General features: G+C 40.2%; 1 protein-coding gene across 1 annotated transcript in view; it reads left to right on the forward strand.

Moving 5' to 3' along the window:
• LOC140698889 (uncharacterized) overlaps nucleotides 1–14,762 on the forward strand; it is a 142,472-nt gene that overhangs the window by 83,589 nt on the left and 44,121 nt on the right. Inside the window, exon 13 of the mRNA XM_072970748.1 lies at nucleotides 7,142–7,366. Within this exon, the coding sequence (XP_072826849.1) occupies nucleotides 7,142–7,366 (225 nt within the window). The remainder of the gene's footprint in view (nucleotides 1–7,141; nucleotides 7,367–14,762) is intronic.

A 14,762-nucleotide genomic window follows, 5' to 3' on the forward strand; every position in this document is an offset into this window, starting at 1 on the left:
TTGATGAACAATGAAATCAATTAAGTGTATCGGTATTTGACCAATAGAAGTTAGCGAGCCCAAAGTGGCTAGTTATGCCCAAAGAAAGTACTGAATTCACCTGCAGAATTAGGTGCTTTACCAAGAAGAAGCAGCTTAGAGCAATCAGAAAAATCAGTCCTATGATGAGATATAAAGTAAATATAATATCTTTTATTTCTGAAACTTTTCTACGTTAAGTTGTGTAGAGCTAAAATTAAGTTTCAAGCACCAGGAGTTAACAGTGTGGGTGGTTCTGTATGATCATTATTCAGGAATGTGCCTAGACTCTGCTAGAGTGGCTGAAGCTGGCAGGAAAAGACCCAGAGCCAGGATTTGTCACCTTAGGGTGTCCTCCATAATGGTTCCATGTGGGAGCCCATGATTGGGTTAACAAATTGTAACAGACCCCAGCCGCCTGTCAAATTTAAGAAGAAAACGTATGCTTAGTAACTGCTTTGCAAGCAAGTGCCTGTGCATCCTCACTCCTGTCTCCTTGCCTTAAAAAGCAGAGATAATGCTTTGCTTGCGTAGATGATGTTTTAGATAGCACTCTGCTCATCGCAAAGCAATGACCCAGGCCCACAGCTATAAAGGCTGGGCTTGTGTGCAGTTAGATACTCTATTATCCCCCAAGCAAGGACCTAGCTGGTCTGGTGGTCTGCTTTGTAATTCACATGTCTAAAGAATGTATCTTATTCCCCTCACCCCATGACTTACCTAAAGATACACTAAGCCTTTGTACTCATGGTGGATTCTACAATCTCTGTCTCATCCTTCTTTCCCCAAGTTCCTGCTTACTATCACACAACTGTTAATGACGTTTTCCTTTGATTATACACAATAAATATGGGATCATTTGAGAGGCTCGTGGAGTTGGGTCCCTACGCCCTCTCTCTTTCGTGACTTTTTCCACAGAGTCTTGAGTATTCATTCCCTGTACGTAAGACTTCTGCCAGCCAGAACCCACAGTTCCAGGTGAGAAGGATGCAGGCTTTATCTCTCCTACCTCTAGGGAGAGAGAGTAGAAAATTGAGATCTGCTCTTCCGTGGTCCCTTCCTGCCCCAGGTCTGCTCCAGTTCACCTGCAGCCTTCTGGCCTCTGCTCACACTGCCTCTGTCCCAGGACTGACAGCAGCCTTTTCTTCCCTGGTAAACATTTCCTGTGCCTTTTAGAAGTTGGTCTCTTCTCTGCAATACAACCCTGGCAGATGTGATGGTGGTAAACGTGCTGGAGGGCAGTCACTTGGGGACTGCCAGGAGCCATGCTGATTCTCCTGAGTCTCTCATTCGGGGTTACAGAACTGTCGAGCAGCAGAGGAAGCCCTTTAACGTGAGGCCAGCTCAGCATTGCATCACTTTCATTTTATTTTTGAATTTTCAGTGGAGAAATTATTTGTAGCAAACTGTTCCAGATTTTTGGCTGCCTGCTTTCCTCACCACCATTTCCTTGTTGGCTCTGGTGCTTGTTGTAAGAACCAGGTTTCTTCTCTGGTTATTTCTAGCAGCTGGGCTTGCCGAATCCTTGATCTGCATTTGAAGCAGAATGCTTCTTCGTGATGTCAAGCTGATTTTCCTATTTCTGAATATTTCGTGTACACTCAGCAACTCTTTCAAGTGAAATGCTCTTGTCCAATTCTGTTAACCCATATTTGCCGATCTCCTGCTTTCATGCTGAGGGCAGTTTCTTCTTCCTGTAATAAAAGTTAGCAATTTGCATTTACTATTTGAAGGTTCTGGCCCTAGGTGCTTTTGTCCTTAACAGTTTTAATACAATTCACCCATTAAAATGTGCAGCGGTTTTTACTCAAAGCCCAGAATTGTGCATCGCAGTCAATCTTAGAATATTTTCATCCCCCAACAGGAAGCCCTGTATGCACAAGCAGTCATTCCCATCTTCCTCATCCTCCCCCAGCCCCAGGCAGCCACTGTTCTCTCTCTATGGATTTGCCTGTGCTGGACATTTCATGTAAAACAAGTTATTTCATGTAAATGGAACTGTCTATTGTGACTGACTTCTTTCACACTGAGTAACTTTTTCAATGTATTTCCAGGTTGTGGCCTGGGTCAGTACTCTATGCTTTGCTATTGCTGAATTATATTCTACTGTATATCTGGGCCCTACTGTTTACCCATTCATCAGGTGATAGTCGTTTGTGTTGTGTCTGCTTTTTGTTTGTGAAGAGTAATGGCGCCGTGAATACTCCTGTAGGAATTTTTATGTGGACATTTGTTTTCAGTTCTCTTACTTGTGTGACCAGAGAGCAGAAATGCTGGGTCATTCATAAACCAAATGTTCAACTCTCTGAGGACCTGCCAGGCTGTTTTCTAAAGTGGCCACCCTGTGTTACATCCTCAAAAGCAAGGGCTGCGCGCTCCGCTTCCTCTGTGTCTTCATTAGTGCTTGTTACACATTTTTTTTATTATAACCTATTGTAGTAAGTGTGAAGCGGTTTCTCCTAGTGGTTTTGACTTGATTTCTTTTACAGCTAATGATATTGAACATCGTTTGATTGTGCTTATTGGCCATTTGTATATTTTCTTTGAAAAATACATTTTCAGATACTTTATACACATTTTAATTGAGTTCTCTTTTTCTTGTTGAGTTGTAGGAGTTTTTTCTTTTATTTGAAGATACAAATACTTAATCAGATAAATAATTTGAAAAAATTTTCTCCTCTCTGATGTTTTTTCACCTTCTGGATGGTGTCCTTTGAAGCAAATTTTTAACATTTGATGAACTCCAATTTATCACTGTTTTCTTTGTTCCTTGAGCTTTTGGGGTAATATTTAAAATCTGAGGTATTTTATTTAAACTTTTATATAAAAAATAACTTAATTCTTAAGACTGTTCTAGGAGATGGGTGCTGTGGCTGTCCCCAGTCTATGGATAGGAGACTGAGGTGCAGAAAATTTCACTGAAATATCAGTGTCACAGCTACCCAGTGCTGTGGGATTTCAGACCCTCATGTTTGTCCCCAGCATTTGTGATCTTCACCACCATGCTCCACTACTGCCTGGAATCATTAATGAAAAAGTTTTCCTTTTTTGATTTCTTGATTGTTTGTTTTCTCATTGGGGAACTCACCTCTTCATTTTCCTTGCAGAGATCTGTGTAGGTTTATTTTAGATCTCATGTACTTATTTATTACACAGGCTCCAGCGATGATTGTGCCTAGTTGATCTAATCAATTCATACTCAAGTCTTTCCTGCTCATGACACTAAAAAGAGAGTCATGATTTACATAATGCTCAAAGAAGAATGTACTTGAGTGATTTTATTTTTCTAACCAATCAAAGAAATCAAATAAAAACCCGGTGTTGGAACAGATTATAAGCCCTGCAGAATAGGGTCACTGTCTTCCTTGTGTTTCATTTGATTTGTCACAGTGTCTGGATAGTGCCTTGCTGTCCAGCAGTTTTGTGAGTATACGGTGCTCGTGAATCATTGTAAGGAAAGAATTTTGACAACAGACTGTGTTGTTCATTTCACAAGGGAAAAGATCATATAGAAATACTGCTCAGATTTATTTTAAAATTAAGCTTGGTGTTTTGAGAAGGGTTCAAGAAACCATACAAAAATCTTTTTCACTAATTTTAAATCTATCTTAGACACATTATGCATACATAGCAGAGTAACTTATCAACTAGTTTTGACAAGAGGAGTGTATTATTGATTATCTATTTTAGTTGAAATATTCTACCTGGGATAAAGTAATCAGTGCCCATAAATGAACAAATATGTTTGTATTTCTATGCAACATGGGGGCAGACTTCATATGTTTTTATATAATATATATGACTGTGTGTTTTAATCTGTCTGTCAGTGTTTTTATAGTTTTTCATCAATGTTGTAACTTTAGAATTCTTCTATGGAAATCACCCCCAATTCTAGTGCAGTTTGTACTGTGTATCCTGTCTTATGCATGGAATTCCACTGTCCCCTCACTGAGGAATTTCCTCTCCTATTGAGTTAGTAGCAGAGTTAAAGGAACTGTGATTTCTAGGCCTTTGCTCTCCATGTGTTTGCAGTTGGCTGTCAATCAAGATTTTCTCTTTCTTGAGTTTTCATTGTTCAATTAGAATTTTGGAAATAACAATTAATATGTTGCAACACTCTCCCTAGAAACTTGATGTGTTTGTGCTTTTCAGTTTCCAATTTACAAAAAATGTAAATGCACTCTTGTTTTTAAATAGTCCTTTTTCACTAGATATTTGTTTACTTCTTTATAGTCAAAATATTTTTTTCCCAATGAATGAATAGGTTTGCATGTTTTAAAAGATACCTTACTTTTTAAATTTCTTATTCTAACAGGTATATTCGTTGTACAGAATTTAGAAAATAAGGATAAACACAATTATAACTTAAAAATGGCCTCTAATCTCACCTGGAGATACAGTTGTAAGGTTTGAAATTGAGAATTACAAGTCCTCTCAAACTGTTCTTCTATTTCAAGTACGGTTTGGTTACTGAGATCCTCGAATTCCCATATGAATTGTAGCAGCAGATAGTCAGTTTCTGCAGAGGAACCCACTGGGATTGTGATCGAGTCCACGTTGAATATATGGATCGCTCTGGGGAGCACTGCCATCCCAAGAATGCTGTCATTTGATTCAGGAATGTGCGTGGTGTGTCTGTCCAGGTATTTAGGTGTTCTTTAATTTTTTCAGCATTGCATAGAGTTTACATTGGATTATTTTACTATATATTTTGCCTTTATACTGAGGACAAGTGTGCAAGGTACCGGGATCAGAAGTGTATTGGAGCTCCGCAGCTTGCTGCCACCATGGACGCTGTGCTCTTGCTTCGCCCACTGTACAATGTTGCACAAAATAGGACCTAAGTAACTCTCTCTTGAAAGAATGATTATATGATTGCTGGATGATGCTTGAGAGTCCTTGTGATGATGTCTTTTTCCCAGAATTTCCCCTCTTCTTTACTATGCCCTTTCCCTTCCTTTCCTCCAGCCTGTGTTTCAGCCTGCCTGTGGCATTGATTTTCCTTGTCTGTGGACTCTTCCTTTCACTAGTTCGTGATAATGTTACATGTGAGATGTGGAAACTTGCTAGATGTCAAGAAAGAGGAAATCCATTGCATTCTAGTTTTTTTAGAGTGTGCTATTGTATTATCGATTGAAATGAAATCAGGCTGACCCATTGAGCCATCCCCTGAGCTCTTTTTGCCTTCCTACAGGTGATACTGCTCTCGTTGCTGCATGTGCCCTTCCCCCAGACTTGGTTTTGGGGTTGAGTAAGTCACCGTCACTGGAGCCCTCTCTTTAAATGATGAAGAGAACATTTGCTCTTTCTCCCTGTTTGGGGACTTGGATGAGATGAGGCAACAGATAAAGAATGGAGCCCCACCTCATTCTGACCCCCGCTCTTTCCGTTCCTTTCTCCAGGGGAAGAGTACAATTCAAAAATATAAAGATTGTGAACTAATGAGATAGACAAGACAACCGATCATTTATTAAATACCCTTTCATGCCAGAAACAAATGTATTATACACACAAAAAGCACATAAAATACGGTAGTACTGTGGTTACAAACGTGGGTCCGAGTTCGAGTCCTGGTCTGGAGTGACAAGTCCTGTGAGATGGAGAATTGGTAGGTCGGCTTAGCCTCTCTTGGACTTGTTTTCTGTCCTGCAGAGATGGGGCTCGCTAGGCGTCCCTCCCCCGTAGAGGTGCTGAGGGGTGTAAAAGACACGTGTAGGCAGACCGAGCACAGCTGCTCTTTCCTCGTAAGTGCAGGATAGCATCGCTTTTGCGGTGATGGCTTTATGACTGCACCGTGTAGACTCTCAGTGCTCCAAAGGGATGCCTTGCAGATTGGAGATGGGATTCTCACTTCTGTATATACCCAAGGATTGTGTTATTGGGCCTTGCTAATTTGACTCTATTCTTTAGAAAGTACATAATGTAGATATATTTTTCAAACATGCATGATTTTTTCTTTTATTATTTATAGTTCTACCCTCTCATCTCTTGGTGTGACTTTTCATGGAATCCAGGAAACAGTCCTAAGCAACCTGCCTCTTCACACTTCTCCGTGGTGGTTTCCTTCCCTGACTAGAAGAGGGTTTTGCATAGGTAATTTTGATTGATCCCCTTCTCTTGGAGACTCTCTGTTTTTCTGCCCATCTCTCACCTGTCCATCTGTCCATTTCTCTACCCACTCATTCTTCTGACTTGTTTCAATAAGCATTTCAGGCAGCTTACAGAAGAACAGGTACCAAATAAACAGGTGAGAAAATGGGGCCAAGTTCATACAGTGAGGCTAGGAGTTGAGCCTGTGTGAGAGTTGCCAGCGTGAGACACACGCCTCTGCCTTGTGACTTATAAGATAGACAACATCAATGTGCCTGAAGCTCGCAGCAGACACAGGGAAACAGGGTTTGTGGGAGATGCTCATTGGCTGTGAAATAAATAAGTGGCTTAGTAGAAGCCCAGCCTTTCCAAGTACTAAGGCTTAGGAGAATATTTTAGTGTCTTCCAAAATCAGATTATTGCATCTTTTCTTTTTCAGAGTTTTATGTATAGTTGGTTTACATTCTATACCTGGAAATTTCTCCAAAACTTCTGCCCACGTGAGTCCCATGACTCGGGAATGGGGTGGTTCTGCTCATTGACGGGTGTTGGCCAGAAACGGAAAATGACAGCCTCAAAGGAGCCTGGGATTTATCAGTTATGTTTTGTCAGTGCTGTAGATTTCAGAAAATGCTTTCACCTTTTCTTTCCATCTGAGGCAGCAGCGCGCTCTCTTACCAGCATCAGGAGCTCAGGGCCACGGGATGGTGGGGGCTGACTGCACTGCCGTCAAGACAGCTGAGCTAGTCACTGCAGGTGTGGTTCTTTTACATACTGCAGTTCATGCTCTTTACTAGAATGTTTCAACAGGGAGTTAATTAACTGAGTTAATTAACATTTTATAAATATGATGCTTTGTTGAAAAGACAGTCATAGGCAGAATATAAGTTGTGATCACTTTAAAAATGGTTTCATTACTGAAATTTCAGTAGGAAAGATCCAGTTTATCTTATTTCCGCCTCTCTTTAAAAGTAACAAAGAAACAAGACAGAAAAAGCAGAGGATGATTTCTGTTCTTCCTCTCGGCTTGCAGGTGCCCTCACCTCCAGTGGCATCCATCCAGACACCAGCACTGACACTGGCCGTGCTCAGAACTGCCTCAGCCCTGAAGACACATCTGACAAATGGAAGGGGGCCGCGCCCTGTTACAGCAGGTGCTCTCACTTTGTGGGTCCTTATGTAACTGCGCGGTGTTATTCAGGATCGCCCTTTCTACACTTTGTGACGCTGCTGCGGTGTCTCCTAGTTATTTGTTTCTGTAAGTACTCGTGTAATTTTCCAATGTGTGGTACTAGACATCTAAAAATGCATTTTTCAGATGAAAAATAGTGTGTATTTAATATAAATGTATGAAAAAAGGGTCAAATGGATCTATCCTGGTGCCAGTACTCAGAGATAATAATTAACACATTAACATCTATTTTCTGTTCTTTTCATCAGTGTGTATTACCTCTGTCATAAAAACCAGCGAGCAATGTGTGCCTGTATACTGTGTGGAGACCTCCATTTTCCATTCGGTTTATTACACATTTTTCTACAATATTCTATCTCCCCTGGCATGATTTTTAATGACTAGTATAGCATTCTGTCTTGTGGAGTCCTCGTCCATTTTACTTTGGACTTAAATAAACTTTTAAATTCCAAGTATACTTAACTGAAATTCTGAAAAGAGATCTGTTGTGGTACCGAAAGTCCCCTACATCCCTTCCCCTTTTTTCCTGAGAGTAAAAACTGCTGACAATGTGGAGTATATATTTCATGACCTTTATGCCTATGTCATATAAATAAACACATACATACACGTATATGAGAAATCTATGTCTATGTGTGTGTATATATGCTTTATTGAAAAATAAGGCCATACTATATGTTTTCTGCAGCTCGGTTTATTCACTCAGGTATATATCACAGACGTCCTCTCTCTCCAGACTCACCCGGTCCTTTCAGATAGAGTAGAGGGTTTTCCTGATATGCAGGTTTGGTCTCTTGTGTAAGGACACCTTTCGTGGGAGCGTACTGTGGACAAGGCCTTGGACCACGCCGAAACACCGGAACTTTAGTGCCCACAGCTCACCGTGATTTACCGCATCATTGTCTTGATGGTGGACACTTAAGTTTTCTCCATTTTCCACTGTCAGAAAGGGTGTTTGACTGGCATACTTCTTATACAAACATTCCTGTGATCTTGTATGAGTATTATTTTCGTTAAGTTTTCTGGAAATTTAGTCCTTGGATGTGACAACTACATAAATCACAGGCTCCTTTCAAGTGAATCAAGAAATTCCTTCTCCTGTGGGGCATGAAAAGATGTAGAATAACTTATGTAACCAATTCTCTATCGCTGGATATGATTTCACTTCAGCTTTTCTTCTCACCATTGTAAACAGTGCTGTGTAAATGCTCTGATAAGTACATCTTTTTGAACTGAATTTTTCTAAATGAAACGATTCCAAAATGTGGAGTTCAGCCTGTGTGTACACACGTTTTTCAGAGTTTACATATCCATTGACATGTCATCCTCCAAAAGATCGCTCACAGTTTGTTCTCTCAAAGATGGACACTAGCTAGAATATCTTTTAAAAATATGTGCCAATATGATGAGCAAAAGTACTTTTTCATTGTTTTAATTTGCACTTGATGACCAGTGAGGTATTGAGCATTTTTCACTCATTAGCCATCTGACTTTTAAAAAGTGAATGATCTCTTTTGTCCTTTGCACACATTTAAGTGAGGCAGCTTCTTGTTGCTTTGTGACAGCTCTATGTATATTATGAACATTAACCCCTTGTCTTCATCAACATGTATCAGAGAGCTTTTCCTTGTCATATTTTGCCTTTCATTTTGTTCAGTAGGTTCATTTTTGTTGTGGCCCAAAATAATCTTAAGATTGTAAATGTCTTCTTTTTGGGTTTTATTCCTGATATTATTCTTAGAAATACTTTCTTATAATGGTATAAATTTCTTCTGTAGGTTTTTTTAATCTCTAAGATTGAGATGATGATGGTACTTGTTATAGTGAAGAGAAGTTGAATTAATATGAGCAAAGAATTATATTCGCTGTTATTAGTACTTTCTAATATTCACATCACATTCTGTAATTTTTCTTGCGGTCATTATGACTGGAATAGAATTTGTTTTTTCCAGGGGATTCTCTGATTGTCCCAAGACAATTATTGAATTCCTACTTTGCTTTTTAACTTGAAATCCCACCTGTAAAGAATACTTATGTACACTAGAGTCTCTTTTTGAGCTCATGGTTTATTTTTATCAATCTTACTTTCTTACACTAGCACTATATCTTACATATTGTAAACATTTATTTAATATCTGACAGTGCGATTTTTTGATTCTCTTTTCGATCCCAAATTTTCTTGGTTAGTATTATGACTTTATTATTCGTGAAGAATTCTAATATAATTTTTCAAGTTAAAAAAAAAAGAAGTGCTGTCGTGGGATTTTTTAGTACTTTTGAATTATCTTTAGGAGAACGTACATTTTTACAAAACTGCTTTCCTCCATACAAAATGTTGATGTCTCTACTTTCACACCTCTTACTTTACCCCACAGTACAGTCCTGTACTTCCACCATGTACAACATGGGCATTATTTTTGAGTTTATTCCAGATTATTGTTGATGTTTTTGTTAATTATTTAAGTCAGAATTTTTTGCTATTGTATATTTTAACTGTTAAAACTGACACCTAGGAAGGCAGATTCGGTTTGTAAATACTCACTTTGTAACTTCTCATTTAAAATTGTAAGTATTAAGTACTTGTTACAGAATCCTTTCTTTTCTGTTTTTAAAAATTTGTTTCCAAGATTCTCAAAATGGTCATAGCAAAGTAGTATAGGTGGGGACAGAGATGGAGAGAGGTAGTGTGGCTCATGTACAAACTGTGAGCACTTTCATGGCTGCGTTTACGCTGGAAAAGCCGCTGAAGAGTCCAGGATAAAACGGGTGGCTTTGTATGCAGTTGAAAGCCAGCTTTCTTGCCTGGTGAAGCCTGGTGGGCGTGGCAGGTAGATGATCAAGGTCGAATGGAGGTTATTGGCTGCACAGAGCGCTGTGTCTGAGAACTGGAGAATATCGCCATGGGAAATGCTTGGTGCCAGGAACAAAGCAGAGGAGCTGGGGACCCTGTGTGTTAAGGAATTTCCAGCCCTCGGAGTGGGAAGATCAGACTCTGCATTCAGATCTGAGTTTGAATTCATCTTCTTTAGTTTACTTGTCCTCTGACTTTGGTCAAGCTATATACCCTCTTTCACTTCCTGTTTTCTTATCTCTCAAAATAGGAGAATTACAGCCTGCTGCTAGATTGTTTGATCAGGTTAAATAATTAGTGTCTATAAGATGCCACGTACAGTCACAAGCTCAGTGAGAAATGGGCTGTCACCTGTTCTTCTGCAACTCAGTGCTTGACAAGACATGTGGGAAAGCCAGTCCCTAATTTGTGTGTGATGCAAGTAGGAACAAAATTAATGTCTTGCCTTTCCCTAGCAGTATACTTACAGCTTTGCTTCATTTACTTCTTTCCTCCTTTCCTTTCCCCTTTCCCATCCTCCACCAAAAGATCCTGAGACTCTCTCAGAATAGTAGATTCAAATTACTTTAAAGGTTGGCTCATCCTCATGAAATGAGAGTAACATAAAAAAAATCTGTGCACATCCCACAATACATTGTATTTGATTTACACACACACGTGTGCACACATACACACACACAATCAGGCTACCTTCCACTTGCAGAGGGATAAGGACCACTTTTTCTGAGTTTTCACTCACTGAGCTTGAGAACAATGTCTCTTACACAGACTTTCACCAGGCTTCGTGCATGGTGTTTTTAATTGAATTTCGGCTTTGTGGCCATAGATATAGTCTCCTAATAGAAGAGAGAAAGTGGAGACATAGACATTCCGCTGAGATATTGGTGTCATCATATTTTAGTTGGAAAGGACTTAAGACAGCATAGAGTCGTAATATTATATGGGTGAGAATCCATGATGTTGTAACTTGGACAAGAACATGGACCTTCTGCCGTCTTGTCCACAAAGGTGAAGAGGCAACTGGGCAGGGGATGGTAGGGATCCTTCTTGCTTGAGTTCCATGTTCTTGCTAGTTTTCATTGCTCAGTTGCCTTTAGTTTATGTCCATGAGGCCTCTCATGGGAAGGTCACTCTGTCCTGATAGATTGAGTTTCTTATCAGCAAAAAGCTCTGGACCCACTCATATTTCCCAGAGTTTTCTGCTGACCTGCTGACACTTTATATAATTGAGACCTAAGAAACTACTGAATATAAAATCCTTATTGTTATTGTTTGCCCTCGAGTTCCATAGGAAGGGGTGCTGTCTCAGGCTGTCTAAAGCCAGATCTGAACAAAGATAGGGTGACAGGCTGTGCTGCTGGTCCTCCACAGTTGAAGGGGATTTCCAACTTAGCTTTATATTCAAGGCAGATGAGTTCAAATCTTGCCTTTACCAGTTATTATCTTTGTGAATTTGGGGAGAAACTGTACTTTTTTGTGTCCAAATTTGTTTATCTGTAAGTAAGTTCAGTATTTATTTTAAGGTTTCTGTTTTAGAATTGAATGAGCTAATACTCTCATTTATACCTAAAATAGTGATCTCATGGTTCTATGCTGGTGCCTTGGTAGTTGATTACTAAGGGACTCCGCAGTGAGATTGGGGGTGGGGGACCCTGGATAATAGAGCTTATATTCCAGGATATGCTTGTAAAAGACTGGATGTGCAGTGGATTTTTAGTAAATATCTACTCCTTTCCTAATCTGCATTGATTGTGTATATATCTTTATACTAATATATGAACAATTTTTATTGCAATTTAAATATCTTTGTAGTATTTACAATATCTAGTTATAAAAATACGTGAAATAAAAAGATTTGAATTTATTTTCTTTTCAATAAGCAAAACAAAATAAAATAGAAAAGAAAAAAGTTTTGAAGGAGTAGAAATAATTTTATTTCTGTGGAATCAATTCCTTGTAATAGGTTTTTTGTTCATGTTGTTAAAAAGCATATAAAATTGATAGGTGGTGAAATACTGGAAATGAGGAAACAGTGGAGACATACTACCTCTAAGGCAGTCAATTTGTTACCAAGTCCAAACTCGTTCTGCTTGCTGCATGACAGGCCGATTAATCGGGAGATGAGATGTTGGAGTAAGGAAAAGAGACTTTATTTGTAAAGCTGGCAGACCCAGAAAATGGCATATTGTTATCCAGTAGAACTCTCTTCCCCAGGGCAGAATTCAGTCTCCTTTTATACTAAAAAGTGGCGGGGATGTGGCTGGTTGTTGCAAACTTCTTGCTGTATGAATTGTTTGTCCTTGAAATCCTTTGTTCCTGCAGCTGTCCATGTGGGTCAAATTATGGTGCCCCTGTAAAACCTCCAAAAAAAAGAAAGGTTATTCACTATTTTACAACTTGCCATCTATACATAAGTGTAGAAGAGCAAATATCCTTAAAGATCAGAGCCCGGAGAATAGACCCTCCTGGATATTTCAGGCTAAAGGCAACTTTCTTTTACAAAAGGTGCAGAGATAGCAAGTCTGAGCCTAGAAAACAAGGTACAGGATTAAAGCCAAATGAACACATCTAACATGGAGTGAAATTTGTTCTTTCTATTACAATTTCTTTTTCTCCCTCATAAATAATTTTAGTAAGAAACATGAGCAATTTTTTTATTTTTGCTTCATAATAAAGGACTACAACTACAATTTAGTGAGCAGGGATGCTGTGCGTGCCTTGGTGTCACAGCAAACTCTTGTTGGTGGTGGTCGACCCTGCAACATGCCTGATGCCCCATGAGTGTTGGTGAGGGTCCCCCTAACCAGGGGCTCTATTCAGGAACCACCATATGCGCGTTGACCTCTGGCACCTCTTTTTCAGCTGCAGGAAATTTTTTCAGATTCTATGATAGAAAAATCACTCCAGCTACGGATAATCAGGGAATAAAGGAAGAGGAAAAGGGCTTGAAGTAGAGTAGAAGAGAAAGACAGAAGCTCAGGGAGCCTGGGGGCTTGGCAGCGCTGCCTCGGGAGAGAGAGGAGCAGAGGTGTGGATGGGACCGGCTACGGAACCAGCTCCTGCAGCTTTCCCTGCACCCAAGCCACACAGCTTTTAATAGGGCCCAGGACTCTCTCCTGGCTGGATGTCACCCTGGGCAGAACCTTGAGAATCGAAGGTAAGGGGTGGGCAGCACTCACCTAGGGGGTCACTGAGGACTTTGGTCAAGTCCACATTGACTTTTCCAGTCAAGTGCCTTCACCTGTTCTTTATCTCAGGATCTGAGAAGCAGGAGCAAGGAACTCAGGGAGAGATCCAGGAAGATATCTGACTGTGTTAAGAGACGACAGTCACAGTGACACTGGGAGCGAAGACACTTGCAGCAAAGTAAAATAACTTCACAACTATTGCATCAAAGCTGCATGTGTGAGAGAGCCTAAGCCTGTCTCAGAGTGCAGGGGACAAGCGGAATGGAATGGTAAAATTAACACTGACAATTGAAATTTTGTTAAATAGCCTGCTACAGTTAATTTTATCACTTCAATGTATGCAGGTGTATTTCTATGAGCATTTATAGGTTCACACAACCCCACCAGCCCCTCTTGCCCCCATGGGGGATGGGATTTCTCAAGCACAGTGCCCCTCCTGCTTGCTTGGGCCACGCTGCGGGTCCTCACCTGGGGCCAGACTGCTACAGTACACTGAGTCCCCGAGGCACGGCCTGGGATACATGACAGGAACAACTGTGCTCTTGGCTGAGGGCCTCCATTTCCCCCTGCAGTGTAAGAATGCCGGTGACTCAGTTAGAAGCATGCATCCAAGCCGTCCTTCCGTGTCATCACCATCTAGAAGCGGTGCCTGAATCTTCTGAATTTCTGCAGAATGTGGTTTACAATCACCTTGAACAAGTGAGTGTGTGTCCTCTTTCAAGTGGAGGAGTTACTGCCGTTTTCCTGGAACTTACTCATCACTAGTCCATCTGATTTTTCTGTGCTAGGATTCAGTATGGCCTGCTAATAACTCTGCAGTCAGATCTAGAAACCCTGATGAAGAGGATTATTTATTTTCTTTCTTTATATGATAGTATTTTACTTTCAAATTTCTGAGTTTTCAGTTCTTGGAGGAATTTTTTCGGGGGTTGGAGAAACAACTTTGCTCTTACCATCTTTGTGACCTGTTGCTATATGCGTCTCACCTGTCTTCTGTCACTTGTGAGGCGGTTCCATTTGTGACCCTGTCCTGGTTGTTCATGTAATAAAACATAAAATCTGTAAAAGTACAGTCCCTTTTACTCCGAAGACATTCCACAAATACTCCTTTAATCTGGGTATGGTTTTAAGAAGACACAATAATTAGAATATATACTTGCAGGTTGCCAGTGCAAAATCCCCAAATTAATAGTCAAGCTCAACATCTAAAATCTTTCTAATCTACCATGGATTTGTATGGATAAGTGAAGTAGTTTGCTAAGAACTCAATCCTCCCAAGCTGATGCTCTGCCAGATGGTGGAGCCGAGGGACGAGGGTGAGTCCTGCCCTTCCTGAGCTGACAGTTTCATGGCAAAGACCTTCACCAGGTGAAGAAATTGAAGTTTCTTCTAAGAACAGTGGGTCTGAAATGAGTCCAAAAGC

This window comes from Vicugna pacos, chromosome 10 (assembly GCF_048564905.1).
Source record: "Vicugna pacos chromosome 10, VicPac4, whole genome shotgun sequence".
NCBI lineage: Eukaryota > Metazoa > Chordata > Mammalia > Artiodactyla > Camelidae > Vicugna > Vicugna pacos.